This window comes from Oryzias latipes, chromosome 8, assembly GCF_053564925.1.
Source record: "Oryzias latipes strain Hd-rR chromosome 8, Olatipes_Hd-rR_3.1".
NCBI classification, from domain to species: Eukaryota; Metazoa; Chordata; class Actinopteri; order Beloniformes; family Adrianichthyidae; genus Oryzias; species Oryzias latipes.
The window spans coordinates 19,179,714-19,205,701 of NC_136244.1; the positions used below are offsets into that span (position 1 = coordinate 19,179,714).

Below are 25,988 nucleotides of genomic sequence, written 5' to 3' on the forward strand. Positions count from 1 at the left end.
TGTTTTTTAATGAATGAACATAATTTTGAATAAAGTTCTATTTTTTTTCAAAAAGGGAATGTTTAAAATCCATGAAAAACCACAACAACAACATGAGGCAGAAAGATTTTTTAGTTAGCTAACTATTTATTAAAAGACAATGTTTGAGGACAAATCAACAGCTGGTTCATATTTTATGACCTCTGCCAAAGTGTTCCAAACAGATGTTGTCTCTCACTCTTCAGACTGTAAAAAAGCATAAAAATAATTATTTAGTAACCAGAATTCGTAATTTTAGTCAATCTTACAGTATTATTGGTTAATTTACTTGTTATATATTACTTATGTAGAAGTTTGTCAAGATATAGAAGTTTAATTATTACTATAAATTACCTTTCCAGTGTCACGGCTCTTGGCTCTCAGCTTGTTGACCTGGGACTCAGCAATGTCAGCACGCTCCTGAGCTTCTTCCAGCTCATGCTGTACCTTTCTGAGCCTGGACATGTGGGTGTTGGCCTGCTCTTCCTGTGTAGTTTACATAAACAAATTATGAACTTTACCCACACTTACCTTCTAAAACTTAAGTTTGAGTATGTATCAATTCTTCAGATGGGATAAAACAGTATTTAACTTACAGCCTCCTCAGCCTGTCTCTTATACCCCTTGACTTTAAGCTGCAGCTTGTCAACCAGATCCTGAAGCCTGTTCACATTCTTTTTGTCCTCCTCGGTCTGGATCAATAAAAGATTGAAAAAAGACAATTTCAGTACTACACATGAAAATATTTTTTATTTTTTGTTGTTGTAAAACTAACTATGTACCTGATAAGTGAGCTCCTTCACTCTCCTCTCGTATTTGCGAACTCCTTTGATTGCATCGGCTCCACGTCTCTGCTCAGATTCAACTTCACTCTCCAGCTCACGCACCTGTATATAGATAATTAAAAAAATGTTTTGCTTCTATTTAGGGTACAATCTTTTCCATTGTTTATTTAACAAAAACACAAATCATTTTAATCTCATACCCTAGACTCCAGTTTCTGGAGCTGCTTCTTTCCACCCTTCATAGCCAGGTTCTCAGCTTCATCCAGACGGTGCTGCAGGTCCTTCACTGTGACCTCCAGGTTCTTCTTCATCCTCTCCAGATGAGAGCTGGTGTCCTGCTCCTTCTTTAGCTCCTCAGCCATCATGGCAGCCTATATTGAGAAGTAGGATGAAAATATAAGACTAAGCAGGAAAAAACTAGAGCTTTTTTAAAATATCTTGAAATAATGAAAAATACAAAATAAAAATGGTTTACATCAGTAATGGCCTTCTTGGCTTTCTCTTCTGCATTTCTTGCTTCTTGAATAGCATCATCCACTTCACCCTGAACCTGGACAAGATCAGACTCCAACTTCTTTTTGGTGTTCAGAAGACTGGTATTCTGAAAAGAGGAACAGACCATTTATTCCATTTTTCGTTTCTAGAAACTGTAGTTGAGTTTTTCAAAAATAGAATATTAACCTGAGAGTGAAGCAGTCCGACACGTTCACTGGCATCCACCAGCTCCTGTTCAGCCACTTTACGTCCTCTCTCTGTCTGTTCCAGAGCGGCTCTCAGCTCCTCAATCTCAGCCAACATCAGACCATTCCTGCGCTCCACCATGGCAACCTGTTCCTTCATGTCCTCCTGTGCTCTCAGAGCATCATCAAGGTGCAGCTGGGCATCCTGAAAACAACAATAAAGGTTAGAGAGACACAACTCATTTTCTATTCTATGAACACTTGAATGCACTTAAAGTGTCTTCAAACTCACCTTGAGTTGTCCCTGAACATTCCTGAGTTGTTTCTGGGCCTCAGCAGCCTGCCTGTTGGCATGGCTGAGCTGAATCTCCATCTCATTCAGGTCTCCCTCCATCTTCTTCTTGACTCTCAGGGCATCATTTCTGCTCCTGACCTCAGCATCAAGAGTACTCTGCATGGATTCAATCACCCTCTGGCTGTTCCTCTTGATCTGTTCCATCTCCTCGTCCTTTTCTGCCAGCTTCCTGTCAATCTCACCTTTGACCTGGTTGAGCTCAAGCTGTACTCTGAGAATTTTGGCTTCCTCGTGCTCCAGAGTGCCCTTGAGATAATTTAGGTTCAAATAAATTACTTGAAGACAATTGCGACTTTTAATTTAGGATTTTCTTAAATTAGTACCTCAGCTTCCTCCAAAGCAGTCTGAATTTCACTCTTTTCTGTCTCCACAGACTTTTTGGCTTTCTCCAGCTCATGGATGCTCTTTCCAGTCTCACCAAGCTGTTCAGTCAGATCTGAGATCTCCTCTAAGATACATAGAAAATGAATTTTTTTAGAAATCTGTCCATGAAAATGGTGTAAAGAAGGTATAGGAGCATACGCTGCAGGTTCTTGTTCTCCCTCTTCATGGTCTCCAGCTGATCCAGGGCCTCCTCGTAGGAGTTCTTCATCTTGAACAGTTCTGTGCTGAGAGAGCGAGCCTCTTTTTGAGCTCCTTCAAGCTCTGCCTGGCTCTCCTCATACTTCTGCTTCCATTCTGCCAGGACCTACAGGTTATCCATTGGTTGCAGGTTTGTTACTAAAGTAAGTGTATCTTCCCAACATGTTTTACTTTTTTTAACTGTCAGATGAACATGGTACCTTGTCAAAGTTTCTCTGTTTCTTGTCCAGGTTTGCAGCAAGAGCATTAGCTCTCTCCACATCAATCATGAGGTCCTCCACTTCACCCTGCAGCCTCTGCTTGGTCTTCTCCAGAGAGGCACACTTGGAGTTCACAGCCTCAATGGACTCCTCAGCCTCCTGCAGGCGCTGGGCAAGCTTTTTCCTGCAGCAAATGGATGGAGTGAATGTTTTAAAAGAAGTAAGAAACAGAATAGTTTGATGAAATGATGTAATGCTTTGACTAACTTGGACTCCTCCAGTTCCTCAGTGCGCTGGATGGCATCAGTTTCATATTTGGTTCTCCACTGAGCCACCTCACTGTTGGCCTTGGACATTCCTCTCTGCAGCTCAGCCTTGGCCTCCTGCTCCTCCTCAAACTGCTCTCTGAGCAGATCACAGTCATGACGGGCTGACTGGACAGCATGAGCCAGAGCGTTCTTGGCCTGACAAAACAGACATTTTTTTTACTATCTCATGTTCTGCAAAAATGGTGGTAGTGGTTTATCTGTAGACTTTACTTTTGGTTTAATTTTTAATTTTTTTAACACCGTAGTAAAGTGTAAAATGGTCATGCCTTCACTTCCTCCTCCACTTGTCTCTTCAGCTCCTCAATCTGCTGAGTGAAGGCCTGTTTGCCTCTGGTCAGCTGAGAAACTAGAGCTTCTTTCTCTTCAAGCTGGCGAGAAAATTCCCCTAGAAATTTAAAAGTAAAAGAATATTAATTGAAATTATCCAAAAAGGGACTTTTTTTCTGTGTCAAGTGACTGACCATTTTCGGTCTGAAGTCTTGCCCTCTGTGCATTCAGGTCATTCAGTTGCCGAATGTTTTCATCATTTTTTGCCTTGAGCTCACTCAGCTGGTCCTCAAGAGTTCTGCACATTTTCTCCAAGTTGCCCTTAAAAATTATGTGTTTAGTTTAGAAATTATATGTTGACAAAGAACATTTAAAAGATTGAACAAAGAAAACCTTTGATTTAGCAACAGCTTCCATGTTGCTGCTGAGATCATCAATCTCCATCTTGTACTCGCTCTTCTCCTTCTCCAGCTTCTGCTTGACACGCTGCAGGTTGTCGATCTGTTCTCCCAGCTCTGCAACGCTGTCGGCCTGCTTCTTGCGGAGAGCTGCTGCAGTAGCTTCATGCTGCAGTGTGGACTCTTCAAGATCTCTCCTCAGCTTCTGGAACTCAGCTTCCCGCTTCTTGTTCATCTCAATCTGAGCAGATGTTGCCCCTCCAGCTTCTTCAAGCCTCTCACTGATCTCCTCAAGCTCTCTGGAGAGATCAGCTCTCTGCTTCTCTACTTTGGCCCGAGCAGCTCTCTCAGCCTCAATCTCCTCTTCCAGCTCCTCAATACGAGCCTAAAATTAAAGTCCACATAAATATGTTCAAGGTGTCTTTCAAAACAACAATTAAAACTTTGAGAACAAAAGTATCCATATTTTTCATAAGTAGAAAGTCTGTTAAAATGACCCACATAACAGCCAAGATTGGCTGCAGAAATCGTACCTGGAGTTCCTTGATCTTCTTCTGAAGCTGAGCACCAAGGGATTGTTCGTCCTCAATCTTGCTAAGAAGTTGACTGATTTCAAAGTCCTTCCTGTTCACAATGAAATTAAAAATGGACTTTATTGACAGTCTTGAAGTATTTCCTAATGTGTTTGTTTGAAATGCAATGCATGAAAGTAACATTGTAGTTTTATGAAAAATGACTCTTTATATCTTCTTAAAAAGATATATGGACAAACTTTTAAAAACTTCTCAAAGCGGATAAAAACTGTTTTTAGGTTTTATTTATCTAAGTAATTAAAATGTATTATCATACTTCTTGATCTTTTCATCAGACTGCTGCTTGTCATTTTCCAGATCCATTATGGATTCCTGGGCTAGTTTCAGATCTCCTTCCAGCTTCCTCTTGGCTCTCTCAAGATCCATGCGGAGCTTCTTCTCTTGTTCCAATGAACCTTCAAGCTACCGGATGAAGATATTTCATTGTTATACTTTTTTTACACATTGTCCTTTGGGAAAATTCAAAAATGTGTTTTTTTCTTACATCATCCACTTGCTGTTCCAGCTTGGTCTTGGCTTTGGTCAGAGTGTTGACTTTGTCTTCCTCTGCCTGGAGATCATCCAGTGTTTGTTGATGGGCCTCTTGGAGGGCTTTCTTCTCCTTGGTCAACTTTGCAATGGACTCATCTTGAGAAGCCATTTCCTCAGTCAGGTTTTTCACCTTAGAGTACCATAAAAGGTCACTTTTTAAATTAAAATAAAATTACATAACATTTGTCTGTAATGTATAGATAGTTTGACATTAACCTTATTTTCAGTGGCATGTTTCTCCTTCTCCACTTTAGCCAGGGTGAGCTCCAAGTCATCAATGTCCTTCTTCAGTTCAGAACATTCATCCTCCAGCTTCCTCTTCTTAGCAGTCAGCTCAGCATTGATTTCCTCTTCATCCTCCAGTCTCTCAGTGGTCTCTTTGAGTTTGGCCTCCAGCTGGATTTTACTCTTAATGAGTCCCTCGCACCTTTCCTCAGCATCTGAGAGATTCTCTACTTCCTATGCTTACAGACAAGTGAAGTGGATGTTACTACAACAAAAGGTAAAAAGCATTTATATTTAGTTAAAAGTGAAAAGCATTAATAAGCATTAATATGCTCTTATCAATTTAAAAGCATTAATATTTCATTTGGATTTGTTAACTATTATATTGTATATATATTACTTGTATTTGGTTTAGGGGTTGTCATCTGGACTTAGTTTTTTTAAAGATGAAGACATTTCACCTCTTATCCAAAAAACTAAGTCCAGATGACAACCCCTAATCCTACTACTATGATGGAATCATCCTGGATGATTGAGAGTCTTAATCAACATATTTATTAACTATGTTTAACATCCTACACACAACTACTTCTAACTTACAGCAGACACTTGAAGCTGCAGATCATTTTTCTCCTGCAGCAGAGAAACCATTTTCTCCTCCAGTTCCTTCTTCTTGGCCAGAGCAGCAGCCAGGTCTGTTTTCATCTTCTCATAGTTTCCTTTCATCTCCTGCAGCTCCTTTTCAGTCTCAGCGCTCTTCAGAAGAGGCTTGATCTTGAAGTAGAGTTTGAGCCATGGCCAGTTCTTCACATTCATGAAGGAACGGATGTTGTATTGGATGGCGAAGATAGATTCTCTGTTTGCATAAATGCAAAAAGTAAATGTTTTTTTCAAACTTCTCCATTGTATCCTTTATTATCTAAATAAAATATTCATTGCTCCTACCTCCTCTCCATCATCTTAACAAACTCCTTCCTCATAACGTATCCTCTGCAGAGAGCCTGAGTCATGGTCACCAGTGAAGCCAGTTTCTCATCTCTCATCTCTTCCAACTGACCCAGCAGACCAGCTTTGAAGAACACCTGAGATTGACATCGAACAACACAGTATATTTAAGTCCGCACATGAATTGCTCCGTGCTTTTGCAAAAAAAAACTATGACATTTCTATAAATGACACCTTAGTGTGTCCAAACTTGTACTGAGTGTGGTCAACATCAATAGAGCCAAGCAGCTTCTCTGAAGCTTTCTTGTTGTCAATGAACTGTCCCTCAGGGATGACACTGGCATTCAATACTTTGTATCTGTAAGATAAAAGTAGATTTATCCACGTATTCCTTCCTAATTTATGTTAATTTGCTAAGTTGTATATTTATTTTAAATCACATCCTTCAGTGAAAACTGCGTTTACCTCTGCTTGAAGTCACCATAGAGAATTCTGCTGGGGAAACCCTTTCTGCAGATTCTGATACCCTCCAGCACACCATTACACCTCAGCTGGTGGATGACCAAGAAGTTCTCCATAAGACCTGAAAAAAATATAATTACTATATCCTTAAAATAATTATGTAAAACATTAGCACTGTAGCCTTTTAACCTGGAGTCTTTGACTCGTTTGGAATCAGGCAACGCACAAAGTGGGGATGAGTGCTCCTCAAGTTTGTCATCAGTTTGGCCAAGTTCTCCTGTGGAGACAGAACATAACAGGTCATTAAATTATTTATACAAACTAAATGTCCTCTCTCTCAAAACTCATATTAGCAGACATACCCTGAAAAGAGCAGAGACAGTCTGGAAGGAGCCACCCTTCTTCTTACCACCCTTCTTGCTACCACCAGCAGCATCTAATGGATTGGTCAAGGATTATTGTGTTAGGAATTTCAAGATTCTTGACAGAAAGAAACATGAAAGCTTGATAGAATGAATCTAGTACAAAAGATTACCGTATATTTACTTTTCAAGTGCCTGACATTAACAACAAATCTATTGCATATTTTTCTCATTCATAACCATATCAAATCATGTGTATAAGATAAATTAAATTAATAGAAAAATCTCTAACATTTATTTGTAAGGACAAAATTCCACCAGCAAATGTTTAGAAAAGTATTGGTTTGCATTCCAGCTGTTTCTACTATTTAGAACTGGTTAAAATAGAATACATTACTCTTACCTTCAGCTGATGCATGGGCCGCATAGAGGAAGGCCAGCAGTTTGTTTGAAGACTTCTGGTAGAGCTGCACCACTGAGTCGTTCAGTGGGTCCTTGTTCTTGTCCAGCCAGCCAGTGATGTTGTAATCCACTGTTCCAGCATAATGAACCAGCGAGAAGTGAGCTTCAGCTTTTCCCTTTGCAGGTTTAGGCTTCTCAAAAGCCTTGGTCTTGCCAAGATGCTGATCATGCAGCTTGTTCTTGAAAGTTGTATCAGAAGCCTTGGGGAACATGCACTCCTCTTCAAGGATGGAGAAGATGCCCATTGGCTTGGAAGAAGTAATAGTTCATGTTAAAATAGCTGAACACCTCCCCCTCAACTTTGTTGATCTAAAAACACAAGTAATTATATGGTTCATCACCTTCTCAATAAGCTCAATGCAGGCAGCCAAGTCCATGCCAAAGTCAATAAACTCCCATTCAATGCCTTCTTTCTTGTACTCCTCTTGCTCCAGGACAAACATGGTGTGGTTGAAAAACTGTTGCAGTTTCTCATTGGTGTAGTTGATGCAGAGCTGCTCCAAGCTGTTGAACTGTAAGTAAATGTAGGAGAACATTTCAATCAGCTTGAATTCTTGCATTTTTTTAAATCTTCTCAGCTGCAACTCACATCAAAGATCTCAAATCCAGCAATGTCCAGCACTCCAATGAAGAACTGTCTTGGCTGCTTTGTGTCCAACATCTCGTTGATGCGGATGACCATCCACAAGAACATTTTCTCATAGACAGACTTGCACAGAGCACTGACAGCATTGTTGACCTACAAAAAAAAAAGAACACGAATAGTATCATTTTGATATTCAGTATATTTATTTTCCATGGCCACGTTTTATTTTCATAATTACCTGTGGGACGGTCTGACCTTTGGTGACCATCTCATTTCCAACCTTGACTCTTGGGTAGCACAGAGCTTTCAGCATGTCAGCTGAGTTCATACCCATCAGGTAGGCGATTTTATCAGCCACTGAAGAAAAGAGAAATAAATGTGTGAATAATAATTTCTTTTTTATCTTTGTCATTATGAGAACAGTGGTAGTTTGACAGTTACCCTCAGTGCCGTCAGGTTCTGCCTGCTCCTCTCGCTGCTTCTGCTTAAACTTCATGTTACCATGATGTATCACAGCACCAGTCAGCTTGTAGATGCCTAACTTTTCCTCAGCAGTAAAGCCCAAAATATCAATGGCAGTCTGCATTGCACATCACAAGTACAAATAAATCGCTCTGGTCTTCTCTCTCAATTTTTCAAAATAAAATTTAAGAACAAGTATAAAGTATTTTTTTTTACATCAGTTGCAATGAACTCCTCAACGTCATTGATGCTTTTAACAGTGATTTCACCCTGGCTGATCATTGGGAAGTCATAGGGGTTGGTGGTGATGAGAAGAGCCTCTAAAGGAGAAAAACAATGTTTATGGGGTTGTAAGATAAATGTTGAGTTTCCATGTATTCAAGTTTTACAATATCATACGGATCTAAACGGATCTTAATGTAGGTAAAACTGCATGAACAATTTTTCTTTAATTTACCCAGGAGCTCAGGTTTGTGGCCCGTCATCAGCTGGTAGAAGATATGGTAGCTCCTCTCAGCAGACAACTGGAAGGTGACACGAGACTTCTCCAACAGATCTGCAATCAACCAGTTAAAAAAAAGTTAGTATTTCTGAAATACAATTTAGCTACAGAAGTACATGTTAAAGACCAATAGAGGCTGTTTTTCATGCCACTTGTTAGGCTGTTAACTTACAAGTTTCAATATCAGCTGAAGCCAGTTTTCCACTGGAACCAAAGTGAATCCTGATGAATTTACCCTGAACAACATAATGATAAACATTATTGCATGTAAGAAGAAAGTGACTCATATTCTCAAACTATTAGATTGATTCAAACACTTACAAAACGGGAGGAGTTGTCATTCCTCACAGTCTTGGCATTACCATAGGCCTCCAGCAGAGGGTTGGCAGCAACTATCTGATCCTCAAGCGAGCCCTGCAAGGATACAGGATATTTTTACATTACATGCACATGCAATCACATTACAGCAATTTCAGACCAATTCAGTGACTTTACCTGAATTTTTCCAGCGCTTTGCTGCTCCTTCTTTCCACCAAGAGCAGCAATTGTTGCAAAGTACTGGATGACACGCTTGGTGTTGACAGTCTTCCCTGCACCAGATTCTCCACTGGGGTACACATTTCACATTTTATGCCTTTAGAGTAAGTTTCCTCAAGTTTACAAATATTTTGTATTTAAATTTCTCTAATACTCACGTAATCAGGATAGACTGGTTCTCACGATCTAAAAACATAAACATGTGTATTATTTTGGTTATGATTGTCATTATATTTGAGCTTCCTTGGCTTCTTTGTTCTTACCGGTTAGCATGAACTGATAGGCATTGTCAGAGATGGAGAAGATATGGGGCGGAGCCTCAATCCTCTTCTTTCCTCTGTATCCTCCCACAACGACTGCGTCATACACAGGAAGCCACTTGTATGGATTCACGACCACGCAGAACAATCCGGAGTAGGTCTATGAGAAAAAAGAAAACTTTGTTTTTTTTCTGAAATGGAAACACAAACAATTGCAATTATAAAATAAACTAAAACTCACGTAGATCATCCATGATGCATAACGCTCTTTGAGGTTAAACAGCACAGAGGGCTCATTAAGGTGGGTCATCATGGCCATGTCCTCCATCTTATCAAACTTTGGAGGGTTTCTGGGGTGGATGTCATCCTCTTTCACAGTGACAGTCTAAAACACAAAAAAAGAGGTTTTGGTGTACTTAAAAAATATAACACATCGCTTTTCAAGAATAGGCCAGCTTAGAAATTTAGAAGAAATTCGTATCATCACAGATAACAAAGCAAACAGACATTACTTAAAAAGAAAAGATTCAAAACTTTCTAAACATACTGTTTTAACGGTTAAATAATGTTACCTGAATTTATTTAGAATAAATTCAGTTTAGTGCATATGGTACTAACATAACTGATGAGAAAGACATAGATAACCAGTTACAAAGATCTTAATAAACTTTATGAGCTAGGTGAGAATGAAAGATACACAGAGATAAGAAATAATATTTATCCTTGATAGCAAAACTGATTCATGAAACTTTTATACTAAAAAATGAAGTCAACCTTGTCCTACCTTCCCTCCTTCAGTCTCCACAGTGGCTTTGCCACCCTCCTTTTTGATTAGTTTACACTTGACATACATCTCATCTGCATCAACAACAAAAAAGGCCGTTTTGGCATCAAAAGGTGCCGCCTGGGCCTCAATCCTCTCCCTCTCTGGCTTCCGGAGGTAGATGGCCGCCGGGCCATACTGCTCCATCTCTGCGTCTGTACTCATGATGGCACTTTTGACTAAAGAAGAAAATATCAAAATGGTTAGGAAATGTAAAACACATTTTTTTTTCTATTTTTGTTCATATTGTTTATTGTTACCTCAGACCACCCTAGGAGAAAATAAATTATGCAGTCCTGGTTGGTTTCCTTAGATGCTACATAAATAAAACACACAATTTCAATAACTTAATATGCCTAAACCAGTCAATCAGAGATAAGAAAGTACTGAGAATAGCAAGTGACACTTTTCTTTGTTACATTATTCTGCTCTGTCTTTTAAATTACATTTTCTGGCTTATTTTCACCATTAGGAAAACATTAAACTATTTCATGGTGTAAGTGATGCTGATGTAAGAACTTTTCTGAAATTGCACCAACAAGAACAGCAAAAAAGGAAAATAAGTTTTCTAAATCTTTTTGGGAGAATTTTCTCCATCTAAAATACTTTAGTTTAAACTTCATGGATTTGGGAGTGTTTGGGTAATTCAGTCAAGTACCTGATATAGAAGGGCACCAAAAAAAACAACCTGAAGTCACACTGGATACACTCACCTGTGATGGGAGCCTATCAGTTCAAGCAGACATGCAAAGCTGCCTCATTTATAGAGGGTGGGAGTGCCTGGTCAGCAGGAGCAGCTCCCTTGTTTTGGTCATGAACTCTCATGATCCTGTTGCTTTTTTTGTGTTAGCGATGTTCTTGGAAGAGATACTCATAATTCTTAGTTACTACCACTATAAATTGTATTTTGATATGACCATGTAGCTTGTAATTGAAGTTCATTTAGCTTTAAATTTGAATGGTAAAACTAAAGTACTGTACAAACATTGTCAAACAAAAACAAGAAATTATATTACAGTTTTTGGACAAGTTCCTATTAACTATTGAAGTTATTTTTATATTTTTAAATATATGTTTTTTTTATGGTGAGGAAAATGATGCTCAATTCTAAACAAATACATTTAACTTTGAAGTTACTGCCTCTGATCTTCTCACATATCCAATATCACCACTTGCAAGCTTATAAAAGGATGACCAAGTAACAGTTTGCTGAATTTTGCATTGCATGGTTTGTCCTTAGAAAAATTTTAATCAAATGTTAATCAAAGGTGTTCAAATTAAGATGTTCTGCGATTAACGAAAATCTTTTTAAAATGTTGGTAGCAAGGCTACAGAAAGTCGTTTGAATTCCATGGGTGTTCAGTTGTAGAACACTTGCACACTTGAAATCCCTTCAATGACAGATGGATGGTTTACCATTGAGCAAGAAGCGTCACTATAGTAACCACTATCAATGATAAGGTTACATTATAATCTGACTGCACATCTAACGGAAAGGTCTCAATAAAAAAAAGTCCATAAATATACTAAAAAGTGTAATTATATCTTTCAATGCCTAAAATATATAATGTTGTCTTCTATGTTTTAAATCAAAATCTGTAACTTTTTTGGTAATCAAAACCCTTCATTAACCTTTTTTAGTCAATGCCAGATGAGTGAATGACATTTGAGCATAAAAATATTTGTGGTCAAAGTTATCCTGCTTAGAAGGATTGCATATGATTGACTAAATTTAAGATTATGTATATGTTACGTGTCTTACTACATTTAGATAAACAAAGTGTCTCGTATTTGGGTTCAAAACTGCCGGCACAAAAACCAAAAAGGATGCCAGCTGATAAAGTATGAGTTAGGGCAACAGCAATGATGGGTTCTTAGTTTCTAATAAGACAATATCTAAAGGAACACATTGTAATACAGATTGTGTAAGTATTTTATTCAATGGATGACTTCTTTAATATATTTTTTAGATAAGTTGGAGAGGGGTAGTCCATCAACATGTGTCTTTTATACAAGGGAGTTAATTTTGTTTCTTTTAGTGTCAGCATTTTCTCTTAGGATGGTACCAATGTCATTTGAAATCCAAGTAACCTCCCAGAACCACACACATACATAAAAGTCCACAGATAGAGTGTGAAGATGAAGGATCACACTGCTACAGTAGAAACCGTAGTCTGCTCCAAGATTCCACATCAAACTTCAGTTCCTTCCAAGAAACTCAGACTTGCATGACTTGGCAACAAATTGGTACGTAGGCTTATAATATCCAAAATACAACGCTGTAGAAGTGTAGGAGAAGACTCATTTGTGAATTCCATTGTGCAGAATTGGACTCATCAAATACTTCGCGGATTTTTCTTTTGCTTTTCAGATTTGATTATTTTTTGATAAGAACATAGTTTTTTATATCATTTATTTACAAGTTACTAAATCTGATTTTGTCAATTGACAGAAACACTCCAATGCAGCAAAAGGATATAAACTTTACACACTTCTTGGTCCAAGATCTGGTCTGCTGTTGCCTTCAAGTAACGCGTGAGCATCTATTCGAAAAGCATTATGAATTCCCATCATGGGACCAGGAAAGTCTATTCTATTTTGTAGGAATGTTGTCAGAATAGCATAAATGGGTTTTGGACAGGATTCCAGAGAACATTGTTCTTGATTCTAGAAATGATTGAAGTGAGTAGCACTGTACACATAAAAAATCTTGGGATTGTTGTATTGAGAACTGGGGAAAATCAAGTAACGTTGACAAAAAACCTTATAAAGTAGGCTCGACATTTGCTAACTAAATGATACAACTCTTCTCTTACTTTAAGGAAATGAAAAATAAATGCAAGTCTTTGCTGTAGCTTACAGTCTTGTACCCTCTGTAAATAGATATAAATTAAATCACCTTAATATTAGGCATTACATCATAGTCATGTCTACACAGGCTATCTAAGCTGATGGGAGCTTCAGCTTGGAAAAGTGTCCAAATGTTTTGGGACTTTAGTTACATGATGCTGACACATCTCATATTCCTGTAATAAAATTAAATATGAGATATTGCCCATAAAGGTTCAACTGCCAATTATATATCTCCCCACATGGGCATGTACTCGCTCAACAATTTGCCTGACATCAGGCCTAAAATAAGTTAGACACAAGACAAAATGAACTTTCTCCAGCTGACACACTGAAAAGCAGCAAAAGGACTGTTTGGACAATCCCAGTAAGTATTAGCCTTTTTGTATATCCTGTAAACTATTCAATGAAATGTAAAAGTACAAACTTTAAGAACAAACAAGGGAGCCAGAAGAAACAGTGGCATGCATTTCCTTTACAAGCCACGTTAGATGGAACGTCTCTTCTTTCACAATGTTCGTTTTAGAATGACAGAAATGCAGTGGCAAACTCGAGAGGCATACCGCATAAAAGCCCAAGGGTGAGAAGAGGAAGGGTCATTTGCAGCTTAAGTGCACCCTTCTCTCTGCTCCAAGAAAATATGTCAAAGATTAGTTTTTGTCCCCGGAGACACAGACTTCCATAACTTGGCAACGGACTGTTACATGTCCAACAGAACATTGCAAGGATGCAGACCAGCTTCTAAACATGTGTTGCTAAGCAGAAATGATTTCTATAAATGTATTCATGTAAAGCCCAAAAATACAATAAAAACTGTGTTACTGATGTTTTTGGACTTCTGTTTTCCCTTTGTAGTGGTAGTTAAGTGTATTTTTGGCCTCATAAACTAAGACTTGTAAAAAGATCTTAAACATATTTGAAGGATACACATTTGAATGCAAGGTTTATGACTTCTGACAGATATATATTCCATCCGTGAAAGATTGAATAACAGAGCACATACAATAGTTATTTGACTTTCAAATTAAATACTGACTTTTTAACAGTCCTTTTTAATATTTTACCTGCCTTTCCCTGCAGCTTGTTAACAGACTTACAAGATACTTTAATTAGTTATGAATTAAAAAAAAAACAATGATACAGTAAAGCCATTATGTTGCAGAACTTTATTGTGAGCCCAAAACCATAAATTCATATTTTATAAACTTGGTTTCAGAGGCTCAACTGCACGATTCTTCTTACTCTGCAGTATCCGGCTAAGAAAAACAAAAAAAAGGTAGATTACCAATCGTGAAAATCATTTTTTGAATAAAACACGTCACAATGAATTAAAATAGAAATGTTACCCGTCCAGCTTCGCGACTCTTGACTCTCAGCTTGTTGACCTGGGACTCAGCAATGTCAGCACGCTCCTGAGCTTCTTCCAGTTCATTCTGGACCTTTCTGAGCCTGGACATGTGGGTGTTGGCCTGCTCCTCCTGTAATGTTTTTTTTAATGATGGTGTATCAAGTCAGTGTGTATTATTGTATTTGGTCATGTCTCACATGAAGTGTTTAACTCACAGCTTCTTCAGTCTGTCTTTTGTAAGCCTTGACTTTAAGCTGCAGCTTGTCAACCAGATCCTGAAGCCTGGCCACATTCTTCTTGTCCTCCTCAGTCTATATTGATTGAAAATTAAATTAGATTGTGCATTTATAATTTGTCATCATTATTGTTGTTGTAATGCTAAGTACCTGATAAGTGAGCTCCTTCACTCTCCTCTCATATTTACGAACTCCTTTGATGGCATCAGCTCCACGTCTCTGCTCAGATTCAACTTCACTCTCCAGCTCACGCACCTTAAGATTGATGAAGAAAAAAACCAAGGCTCAGCAAAACAAATGTGTAATCTATTAATAAATTAGAAACTGTTAGCTATTTCACAGCTCATACCCTAGACTCCAGTTTCTGGAGCTGCTTCTTTCCACCCTTCATAGCCAGGTTCTCAGCTTCATCCAGACGGTGCTGCAGGTCCTTCACTGTGACCTCCAGGTTCTTCTTCATCCTCTCCAGATGAGAGCTGGTGTCCTGCTCCTTCTTTAGCTCCTCAGCCATCATGGCAGCCTAAGATATTAAATATTTTCCAATTACACAAAAGTTTGAAAACATTTAACTTTACAATAAAAAACATTACTACAGACATTGTCTATTAGACAATCTTTGAAATTTAAAAGTCTGACAGCCAATCAGTTGGAATAAAGAGATTAAAATATTTAAAAAGACAAATGCATGTTAAACCAGGGCTAAAAACTCGAACAATAGAACACATACATGGATATTAGATGTATAGATAGGAAAACTGGGAACATTGTTTGATTGTATTTTTCATCTTCTTCCACTTTCGGCTTCTCCCATCAGGGGTCACCACAGCGAACAAGTTGCATGGTAAATTTGGCAATGTTTTATGCAGGATGCCCTTCCTGACGCAACCTTCTCTAACCAGGCTTGGAACCGGCAGAGGTAGAGAAGGGAACAGGGAGCAGCCTGGAGTCGAACCTGGGTTTCACGGACGGAAGGTGCTGCAAACCAGCACGAGCTAAACTGGCTCCCGCATGAGCTAAACTGGCTCCCGATTGTATTTTTCATGAAGGAAAATAAAAGACGACAACTAAATTATGTCAAAAAAAACACCTGAGAAGGAGGAGTGAACATTGATTTTAACAACAGAAATCTTTGACAACAGAAACATTCTAAAGTAAAAACTTACATCAGTAATGGCCTTCTTGGCTTTCTCCTCTGCATTTCTTGCTTCTTGAACTGCATCATCCACTTCACCCTGAACCTGGACAAAATCAGACTCCAACTTCTTCTTGGTGTTCAGAAGACTGGTGTTCTGAAAAGAGGAATTGATAATAGAGTTTAGTGATTCTCTAGTTGATGACAGCTTTTAACTGTTTCGTTAAATATCAACCTGGGAGTGAAGCAGTCCGACACGTTCACTGGCATCCACCAGCTCCTGTTCAGCCACTTTACGTCCTCTCTCTGTCTGTTCCAGAGCGGCTCTCAGCTCCTCAATCTCAGCCAACATCAGACCATTCCTGCGCTCCACCATGGCAACCTGTTCCTTCATGTCCTCTTGTCCTCTCAGAGCATCATCAAGGTGCAGCTGGGCATCCTGACAACAACAATAAAGGTTAGAGAGACACAACTCATTTTCTAGTCTATGAACATTTGAATGTACTTAAAGTGTCTTCAAACTCACCTTGAGTTGTCCCTGAACATTCCTGAGTTGTTTCTGGGCCTCAGCAGCCTGCCTGTTGGCATGGCTGAGCTGAATCTCCATCTCATTCAGGTCTCCCTCCATCTTCTTCTTGACTCTCAGGGCATCATTTCTGCTCCTGACCTCAGCATCAAGAGTGCTCTGCATGGATTCAATCACCCTCTGGCTGTTCCTCTTGATCTGTTCCAACTCCTCGTCCTTCTCTGCCAGCTTCCTGTCAATCTCACCTTTGACCTGGTTGAGCTCAAGCTGTACTCTGAGAATCTTGGATTCCTCATGTTCTAGAGTGCCCTTGAGATAATTTAGGTTCAAAAAAATTACTTGAAGACACTTAAGACTTTCAAATATAGTTTGGGATTTTCTGTCAGGTAAATAAGTACCTCAGCTTCCTCCAAAGCTGTCTGAATTTCACACTTTTCAGTCTCCACAGACTTTTTGGCTTTCTCCAGTTCATGGATGCTCTTTCCAATCTCACCAAGCTGTTCAGTCAGGTCTGAGATCTCCTCTAAGATACATAGAAAAGGATTTTTTTTTAAATCTGTGTCCATGAAAATGGTGTAAAGAAGGTATAGGAGCATACGCTGCAGGTTCTTGTTCTCCCTCTTCATGGTCTCCAGCTGATCCAGGGCCTCCTCGTAGGAGTTCTTCATCTTGAACAGTTCTGTGCTGAGAGAGCGAGCCTCTTTTTGAGCTCCTTCAAGCTCTGCCTGGCTCTCCTCATACTTCTGCTTCCATTCTGCCAGGACCTAGAGGTTATCCATTGGTTGCAGATTTGTTACTAAAGTAAGTGTATCTTCCTAACATGTTTTATTTTTTTTAACTGTCAGATGAACATGGTACCTTGTCAAAGTTTCTCTGTTTCTTGTCCAGGTTTGCAGCAAGAGAATTAGCTCTCTCCACATCAGTCATGAGGTCCTCCACTTCACCCTGCAGCCTCTGCTTGGTCTTCTCCAGAGAGGCACACTTGGAGTTCACAGCCTCAATGGACTCCTCAGCCTCCTGCAGGCGCTGGGCAAGCTTTTTCCTGCAGCAAATGGATGGTGTGAATGTTTTAAAAGAAGTGAGAGACAGAATAGTTTGATGAAATGATGAACTGCTTTGACTAACTTGGACTCCTCCAGTTCCTCAGTGCGCTGGATGGCATCAGTTTCATATTTGGTTCTCCACTGAGCCACCTCACTGTTGGCCTTGGACATTCCTCTCTGCAGCTCAGCCTTGGCCTCCTGCTCCTCCTCAAACTGCTCTCTGAGCAGATCACAGTCATGACGGGCTGACTGGACAGCATGAGCCAGAGCGTTCTTGGCCTGACAAAACAGACATTTTTAATTATCTCATGATTTGCAAAAATGGTAATAATGATTTATCTGTAAACTGTACATTTGATTTTTTTTACAGCTTAGTTAAGTGTAAGATGGTCATACTTTCACTTCCTCCTCCACATGTCTCTTCAGCTCCTCAATCTGCTGAGTGAAGGCCTGTTTGCTTCTGGTCAGCTGAGAAACTAGAGCTTCTTTCTCATCGAGCTGGCGAGCAAATTCACCTAGAAATTTAAAAGAGGTTAGGTTAATTGAAATTCTCAAAAAAGGGAATTTTTTCTGTTACAAGTGACTTACCATTCTCTGTCTGAAGTCTTGCCCTCTGTGCATTCAGGTCATTCAGTTGCCGAACGTTTTCATCATTTTTGGCCTTGAGCTCACTCAGCTGATCCTCCAGAGTTCTGCACATTTTCTCCAAGTTGCCCTTAAAAAATTACATGTTTAATTTAGAAATTTTATGTTGAAAAAGAACATTTAAAAGACTGAACAAAGAAAACCTTTGATTTAGCAACACCCTCCATGTTGCTGCTGAGATCATCAATCTCCATCTTGTACTCGCTCTTCTCCTTCTCCAGCTTCTGCTTGACACGCTGCAGGTTGTCGATCTGTTCTCCCAGCTCTGCAACGCTGTCGGCCTGCTTCTTGCGGAGAGCTGCTGCAGTAGCTTCATGCTGCAGCGTGGACTCTTCAAGATCTCTCCTCAGCTTCTGGAACTCAGCTTCCCGCTTCTTGTTCATCTCAATCTGAGCAGATGTTGCCCCTCCAGCTTCTTCAAGCCTCTCACTGATCTCCTCAAGCTCCCTGGAGAGATCAGCTCTCTGCTTCTCTACTTTGGCCCGAGCAGCTCTCTCAGCCTCAATCTCCTCTTCCAGCTCCTCAATACGAGCCTAAAATAACATTTGAAAAGTTTTTCAATATAAGTAGATGTGTATTACAACATCCCACAATAATCGAGCTATAATGGCTGCAAAAATTGTACCTGGAGTTCCTTGATCTTTTTCTGAAGCTGAGCACCAAGGGATTGTTCATCCTCAATCTTGCTGAGGAGCTGACTGATTTCAAAGTCCTTTCTGGATTTCAAAAAATAATTTCCCCTTTTACCTTTAGACAAACTTTTACAAACTTCTCATAGCAGATAAAAACAGTTTTTAGGATTTTCTAAGTAATTAAAATGTATTATCATACTTCTTGATCTTCTCATCAGACTGCTGCTTGTCATTTTCCAGATCCATTATGGATTCCTGGGCTAGTTTCAGATCTCCTTCCAGCTTCCTCTTGGCTCTCTCAAGATCCATGCGGAGCTTCTTCTCTTGTTCCAATGAACCTTCAAGCTGTCAGATAAAAATATTTCATTGTTAAATAACTTCTTCAGATCATCTATTTCTGTCTAATTTGACAGAAGTGTGTTTTTTTTTTTTTTTTTTTTTTTTTTTTTTAACTTGTCCTGTCCAACAGCTAGGCAAACAGATGAGAGCTGAGGGCCTCTTGTGTTGGACATATTTTATTTTAACAGAAGTGTGTTTTTTCTTACATCATCCACTTGCTGTTCCAGCTTGGTCTTGGCTTTGGTCAGAGTGTTGACTTTGTCTTCCTCTGCCTGGAGATCATCCAGTGTCTGTTGATGGGCCTCTTGGAGGGCTTTCTTCTCCTTGGTCAGCTTTGCAATGGACTCATCTTGAGAAGCCATTTCCTCAGTCAGGTTTTTCACCTTAGAGTACCATAAAAGGTTACAATTTATATTTTTAATATATATATAAAATTACAAAATATTTGTTTGTGCTCTATACATTAGTTTGACATTAACCTTGTTTTCAGTGGCATGTTTCTCCTTCTCCACTTTAGCCAGGGTGAGCTCCAAGTCATCAATGTCCTTCTTCAGTTCAGAACATTCATCCTCCAGCTTCCTCTTCTTAGCAGTCAGCTCAGCATTGATTTCCTCTTCATCCTCCAGTCTCTCAGTGGTCTCTTTGAGTTTGGCCTCCAGCTGGATTTTGCTTTTAATGAGTCCTTCACACCTTTCTTCAGCATCGGAGAGGTTATCTGTTTCCTGTAGTTTAAACAAATGCATCAGCTAATGGTCTGCAACTTTTGTGGTCGTTAAAAACAAAAAACGGTTTAATGCAATTTTAGTTGTTATCAATGTCCTCCTAAATGGATACAAAGAAAAACATGAAAACATTTCTTTTTAGTCATTAATCAGCTCCATGGTACTTAAAATATCACAAAATGATTGACTAAAAAGAACAACTCGCTACCAGTCACAATCACACATTAGTAAGACAAAATCCTACAGTGTCACTCAGTTCAAAGTGTTGTGTGGGTAAAAAAGAAGTATCTTAATTGACATACATCAAATAAAATATTTCATATAAGCACAGAAGCCAAGGTGTGTTTTGAAATCCAAGTTATATGTGTGTTGAACTAGATTTGCTGTTCAGGCCTTAGCAAGGAAAATCTTTTTCACCTAATCCAGAGTAAACGTAAGACTATAAAGGGTTTGCTGAAACTGCACATTTTACTTCGTCTCTGTCTGCACATTTTTACCTAAATCACATTTTACTTTATTTGAATCACCTAAAAACTACAGCTGGTCAATTGTTTTTTTATCCCAGCCACTTTGAGCTATTTTACTTTCTTTATCTACCCTATTAACAGATTAATGAGAGTCTTCATGTTTAAGGTAGTTTTCATTTCATGTTTGCAGCTACTTTTAACTTACAGCAGACACTTGAAGCTGCAGGTCATTCTTTTCCTGCATCAGAGAAACCATTTTCTCCTCCAGTTCCTTCTTTTTAGCCAAAGCAGCAGCCAGGTCTGTTTTCATCTTCTCATAGTTTCCTTTCATCTCCTGCAGCTCCTTCTCAGTCTCAGCGCTTTGCAGAAGAGGCTTGATCTTGAAGTAGAGTTTGAGCCATGGCCAGTTCTTCACATTCATGAAGGAACGGACGTTGTATTGGATGGTGAGGATAGATTCTCTGTTTGCACAAATGAACTTTTAAATAAAAACTGCAGTAAGAAGTTATCATTAGGTATCAATGAGATACTCCATCATCCTACCTCCTCTCCACCATCTTAACATACTCCTTCCTCATAAGGAACCCTCTGCAGAGAGCCTGAGTCATGGTCACCAGTGAAGCCAGTTTCTCATCTCTCATCTCCTCAAGTGTACCCAGCAGACCAGCTTTGAAGAACACCTGAGATTGACATCGAACAATAAATTTACTAAGCCTGCATATGAATTACTCGTTGCATTTTCAAAATTAGCTTGTTAACAACATTTCTATAAATGATACCTTAGTGTGTCCAAACTTGTACTGACTGTGGTCAACATCAATGGAGCCAAGCAGCTTCTCTGAAGCTTTCTTGTTGTCCATGAACTGTCCCTCAGGGATGACAGCAGCATTCAATACTTTGTATCTGTAAGATAAAAGTCGATTTATCCATGTATTCCTTCCTAATTTATGTTATTTTGCTAAGTTGTATATTTATTTTAAATCACATCCTTCAGTAAATACTGCGTTTACCTCTGCTTGAAGTCACCATAGAGAATTCTGCTGGGGAAACCCTTTCTGCAGATTCTGATACCCTCCAGCACACCATTACACCTCAGCTGGTGGATGACCAAGAAGTTCTCCATCAGACCTGAAAAAAAAAGAATGCATTAAGCTCACAATAAATTCACTGAAATCTAAAAATAATGATATCAAACATTAGCACTGTAGGTTTTCCACCTTGAGTCTTTGATTCGTTTGGAATCAGGCAACGCACAAAGTGGGGATGAGTGCTCCTCAGGTTTGTCATCAGTTTGCCCAGGTTCTCCTGTGGAGACAGAGCATAACAGGTAATTTAATTTTGTATTTATGCTAAACGTCTTTTGTCAAAACATTTATAAGCATACCGACCCTGAAAAGAGCAGACACAGTCTGGAAGGAGCCACCCTTCTTCTTACCACCCTTCTTGCTACCACCAGCAGCATCTGATTAAAAACAGAACAGAAAAAAAAAATGATGAAGCTGCCATCTGTATTTTTACCAATAAAAAATGTTATTCTGCTTTAAAACCTTCGGTTGATGCATGAGAAGCATAAAGAAGGGCCAGCAGTTTGTTTGAAGACTTCTGGTAGAGCTGCACCACTGAGTCGTTCAGTGGGTCCTTGTTCTTTTCCAGCCAGCCAGTGACGTTGTAATCCACTGTTCCAGCATAGTGAACCAGCGAGAAGTGAGCTTCAGCTTTTCCCTTTCCAGGTTTAGGCTTCTCAAAGGCCTTGTTCTTGCCAAGATGCTGATCATACAGCTTGTTCTTGAAAGTTGCATCAGAAGCCTTGGGGAACATGCACTCCTCTTCAAGGATGGAGAAGATTCCCATTGGCTTAGAAAAAGTAATAGTTCATGTTAAAATAGCTGAACACCTCCCCCTCAACTTTGTTGATCTAAAAACACAAGCAATTATATGGTTCATCACCTTCTCAATGAGCTCAATGCAGGCAGCCAAGTCCATGCCAAAGTCAATAAACTCCCATTCAATGCCTTCTTTCTTGTACTCCTCTTGCTCCAGGACAAACATAGTGTGGTTGAAAAACTGTTGCAGTTTCTCATTGGTGAAGTTGATGCAGAGCTGCTCCAAGCTGTTGTACTGCAGATATAAAAAATAGTCTCTGTAGTTTGACTTATAAATATATGTGACTTTCCAAAGTTTATTCAAAAACTTTAATAATTCAAAGACTGCACTCACATCAAAGATTTCAAATCCAGCAATGTCCAGCACTCCAATGAAGAACTGTCTTGGTTGCTTTGTGGCCAACATCTCGTTGATGCGGATGACCATCCACAAGAACATTTTCTCATAGACAGACTTGCACAGAGCACTGACAGAATTGTTGACCTGGAAAATAAAGAGTTTAGTATCATTTGAATATTCAGTATGTGCTCTGTTTATTTTCAATTGCCATGTTTTAATTTTCATATTTACCTGTGGGACGGTCTGACCTTTGGTGACCATCTCATTTCCAACCTTGACTCTTGGGTAGCACAGAGCTTTCAGCATGTCAGCTGAGTTTAGGCCCATCAGGTAGGCAATTTTATCAGCCACTGATGAAAGCAAACATTTAGTTGTGAGATTGGGTAATTCTAACCAAGATCCTTTAAAATGTATCTTTGCATCTTCTTTCACAAATGTGTCAAAAAAAACATCTACTCATATACAAACATTGTTTTCTTATTTACCCTCATTGCCGTCAGGTTCTGCCTGCTCCTCTCGCTGCTTCTGCTTAAACTTCATGTTACCATGATGCATCACAGCACCAGTCAGCTTGTAGATGCCTAACTTTTCCTCAAGACTGAATCCCAATATGTCAATGGCAGTCTGCAGTTCACATAAAATTAAAAAAATTAACACGTTTTTGATACTGTTTTTCTTTTTCCATTCTAAAAATGATCAAGCTATTTACATCAGTTGCAATGAACTCCTCAATGTCATCGATGCTCTTGACAGTTACTTCACCCTGACTGATCATGTGATAATCATAGGGATTGGTGGTGATCAAAAGGGCCTCTGAAAACAATAAAATGTATGCTTGAAATGCACAAAAAAACGTATCTTAATGTAGGTAAAACTGCATGAACAATTTTTCTTTAATTTACCCAGGAGCTCAGGTTTGTGGCCCGTCATCAGCTGGTAGAAGATATGGTAGCTCCTCTCAGCAGACAACTGGAAGGTGACACGAGACTTCTCCAACAGATCTGAAATCAACAATACGTTGTTGTTAAAGTCTTTTTAGCCACAGTTCATGACACGGGGAGTTTGAATTGTTTAATTAGTGAATAAACTGACTTACATGTTTCAATATCTGCTGAAGAAAGTTTCCCAGAGGTTCCAAAGTGAATTCTGATAAATTTACCCTGAAAGTTTTCCATTAAATGTCAGTTTGACTTTGGTAAAAAAAAGAAAAGAAAAAAAAGAGCATAAACAATGTTTGATGACATTTTAAAGAAAGCTTACAAAACGGGAGGAGTTGTCATTCCTCACAGTCTTGGCATTACCATAGGCCTCCAGCAGAGGGTTGGCTGCAATGATTTGATCTTCCAGTGAACCCTATTGAAGGCATTTTTGAAATGATGAATATTTGATCATTGTCTGGTAAGATTTCTTCATCAAAGTAAACATACCTTAATTTTCCCTGAGCTTCCCTCAGACTTCTTTCCTCCAGTCACTGCAATTGTTGCAAAGTACTGGATGACACGCTTGGTGTTGACAGTCTTTCCTGCACCAGATTCTCCACTAAAGAATTAAAACAAATCTCACATTTCTAAAGTCTAATATATAGTAAAATCTTTTAACTTTTGATGCTTACGTGATAAGAATAGACTGGTTCTCACGATCTGAAATGAATAAACAATCGGTCAAATAATAGATGTTTTTGGTTAATAAAAGGGGAGAAAAACAACAAAAATAAGAAAAAATGAAGTGAAAAGTCTAACTCTCTTTTCTTCCAATAAATTTCTTACCAGTGAGCATGAACTGATAGGCATTATCAGAGATGGAAAAGATATGAGGGGGAGCCTCAATCCTCTTCTTGCCTCTGTAGGCATTGACAACCTGAGCATCGTACACCGGAAGCCACTTGTATGGGTTCACGACAACACAGAACAGCCCAGAGTAAGTCTGTGAAGACGGGAGAGTTATTGCTGAACCAAATGGCAAACTATAGAAACATATTCATGCTGTATAGTATTTACGTTACACCAAAATAACATCAACAATTTTTTTCTCTGTGCTTGTCTAAATCATTTACTTACATAGATCATCCATGATGCAAAACGTTCTTTGAGGTTGTACAGCACAGTGGGTTCATTGAGGTGGGTCATCATGGCCATGTCCTCAATTTTATCATACTTCGGAGGGTTCATTGGATGGATGTCCTCCTCTTTCACAGTTAAAGTCTAAAAAAAAAGAGTTGGAATAAAAAAATAACTTTTTAACCATTTTTTTTCATATCGTGGCTGGATTGATTGGTAAATGAAAATCTTAGTTTACCAACCTTTCCTGTTATTGTCTCAACAGTGGCTTTGCCACCCTCCTTTTTGATAAGTTTCCCCTTCAGATACATTTCCTCTGGCTCTGCCACAAAGAAGGCTGTTTTGGCATCAAAAGGAGCCGTCTGAGCCTCAAGCCTCTCCCTCTCAGGCTTGCGGAGGAAGATGGCTGCAGGGCCATAGGCCTCCATCTCAGCGTCAGTGCTCATTTTGGCACTTTAGATGGTCCTAAAACAGTTAGATATGTAGTATTTGTTGTAAAATTGGGCTAACATTTGTAAGTCATATTAAGTTTTATAAATAATATTAAGTTTTTAAATAAAAGGCACACAGATCCTACCTTTGTTTGTTCCAACTGAGTGTCCCAGATCAATGTTGATGTCTAAAGATGCTTTCAAACAAATACAGACATAAGTATTAAAACACTAAAAATCAACTAGATATTTTAAATTTAACCATTTGTAACTATTGCACAATCTATGTAAATTTTCTCAAAGGATGCAACGTCATGTAGGGTCATAACTTTAAATACTATTTTCAAATCTTCTTCAACCATTGACAAAAATATGATTTTTGTTTAAATAATCACAGCTCAAAATAAAAAAAAAAGCTTTCAAACTATAATCTTTTAAGTTAATAACAATTTCTATCAAGTGTATGAACAAGATGAATTGTCATGAAAACAAAAGGTGAAAAATTGCATTTAATATAACATCAAGAAACAAGACAAAGCACTGACCCTCTGATGGATGCCTCTCAGTTCTCAAACGAGCCTGAGGTTGCAGCTTTTATAAAGACTGTAACTGCGTTGTCAGCAGCAGACAGCCCCTTGTTTTGGTCAAGCATTCTTAAGAGCAATCGTGTGACATTTCATGTCAAGGCTATTTATTGATATAAAATTTATTATCTGCCAGATGAAGTAAGAAAAACAAAACCTGTTTCATTTATTCTATAATGTCAAAATAAAGCATTAAAGATAATACTCATCAAACAATAAAAAAAAGTAAGATTTCACATAGAAATGTATAGCTCCCAAATACTTTGTGGGATACATATGTGATCTTTTCTGAGTAGAATATCCTGTGAAGACTCAAAATCATGACTCACAGTAAAAATTGCAATAATCTATTAAAGGAAATGTCCTTTGACCTCAAATTTTGGGTCCAT

General features: G+C 38.8%; 2 protein-coding genes across 2 annotated transcripts; both read right to left on the reverse strand.

Annotated features, from left to right (window-relative positions):
- Positions 1-106: 106 nt before the first annotated feature.
- LOC101163414 (myosin heavy chain, fast skeletal muscle) lies at positions 107-11,142 on the reverse strand. Its single transcript, XM_023957485.2, has 41 exons — positions 11,078-11,142; positions 10,625-10,680; positions 10,326-10,543; positions 9,783-9,926; positions 9,545-9,701; positions 9,440-9,467; positions 9,240-9,351; positions 9,066-9,158; positions 8,917-8,980; positions 8,700-8,798; positions 8,459-8,562; positions 8,222-8,360; positions 8,019-8,137; positions 7,784-7,933; positions 7,536-7,706; positions 7,136-7,442; positions 6,733-6,806; positions 6,560-6,647; positions 6,374-6,491; positions 6,143-6,266; positions 5,909-6,045; positions 5,564-5,819; positions 4,955-5,197; positions 4,692-4,868; positions 4,464-4,609; positions 4,148-4,238; positions 3,610-3,999; positions 3,411-3,537; positions 3,216-3,334; positions 2,888-3,084; positions 2,621-2,804; positions 2,361-2,526; positions 2,162-2,286; positions 1,776-2,084; positions 1,485-1,688; positions 1,279-1,404; positions 1,004-1,174; positions 801-905; positions 615-710; positions 373-504; positions 107-225 (listed from the first exon to the last, which is right to left on the reverse strand). Exons 3-41 carry the CDS (start codon positions 10,527-10,529, stop codon positions 214-216), a joined length of 5,808 nt encoding a protein of 1,935 aa, XP_023813253.1. The 5' UTR covers positions 10,530-10,543; positions 10,625-10,680; positions 11,078-11,142; the 3' UTR covers positions 107-213.
- Positions 11,143-14,365: 3,223 nt separating this feature from the next.
- On the reverse strand, positions 14,366-25,637 carry LOC101158198 (myosin heavy chain, fast skeletal muscle). Its single transcript, XM_004071359.5, has 41 exons — positions 25,561-25,637; positions 25,162-25,212; positions 24,827-25,049; positions 24,585-24,728; positions 24,294-24,450; positions 24,140-24,167; positions 23,955-24,066; positions 23,788-23,880; positions 23,624-23,687; positions 23,430-23,528; positions 23,237-23,340; positions 23,013-23,151; positions 22,759-22,877; positions 22,522-22,671; positions 22,252-22,422; positions 21,852-22,158; positions 21,693-21,766; positions 21,522-21,609; positions 21,315-21,432; positions 21,084-21,207; positions 20,848-20,984; positions 20,510-20,765; positions 19,595-19,837; positions 19,322-19,498; positions 18,976-19,121; positions 18,770-18,860; positions 18,288-18,677; positions 18,088-18,214; positions 17,896-18,014; positions 17,582-17,778; positions 17,315-17,498; positions 17,055-17,220; positions 16,855-16,979; positions 16,457-16,765; positions 16,166-16,369; positions 15,962-16,087; positions 15,148-15,318; positions 14,949-15,053; positions 14,778-14,873; positions 14,561-14,692; positions 14,366-14,470 (listed from the first exon to the last, which is right to left on the reverse strand). Exons 3-41 carry the CDS (start codon positions 25,028-25,030, stop codon positions 14,453-14,455), a joined length of 5,814 nt encoding a protein of 1,937 aa, XP_004071407.1. The 5' UTR covers positions 25,031-25,049; positions 25,162-25,212; positions 25,561-25,637; the 3' UTR covers positions 14,366-14,452.
- Positions 25,638-25,988: the final 351 nt, after the last annotated feature.

Bases quoted from the DNA above. Each gene is read 5' to 3' on its own strand.
- LOC101163414 (XM_023957485.2), bottom strand. From the start codon at position 10,529: ATGAGTACAGACGCAGAGATGGAGCAGTATGGCCCGGCGGCCATCTAC. The intron at 9,702-9,782 runs GTGAGTTTTAGT...TTTTTCTCATAG, and splicing joins ATGCATCATGGATGATCTAC to ACCTACTCCGGATTGTTCTG. The intron at 6,492-6,559 runs GTTAAAAGGCTA...TATTTTTTTCAG, and splicing joins AAACGAGTCAAAGACTCCAG to GTCTTATGGAGAACTTCTTG.
- LOC101158198 (XM_004071359.5), bottom strand. From the start codon at position 25,030: ATGAGCACTGACGCTGAGATGGAGGCCTATGGCCCTGCAGCCATCTTC. The intron at 21,208-21,314 runs GTAAACGCAGTA...TTTATCTTACAG, and splicing joins TATGGTGACTTCAAGCAGAG to ATACAAAGTATTGAATGCTG. The intron at 18,678-18,769 runs GTACAATTTTTG...ATGTTATTTTAG, and splicing joins AAAAGATCAAGGAACTCCAG to GCTCGTATTGAGGAGCTGGA.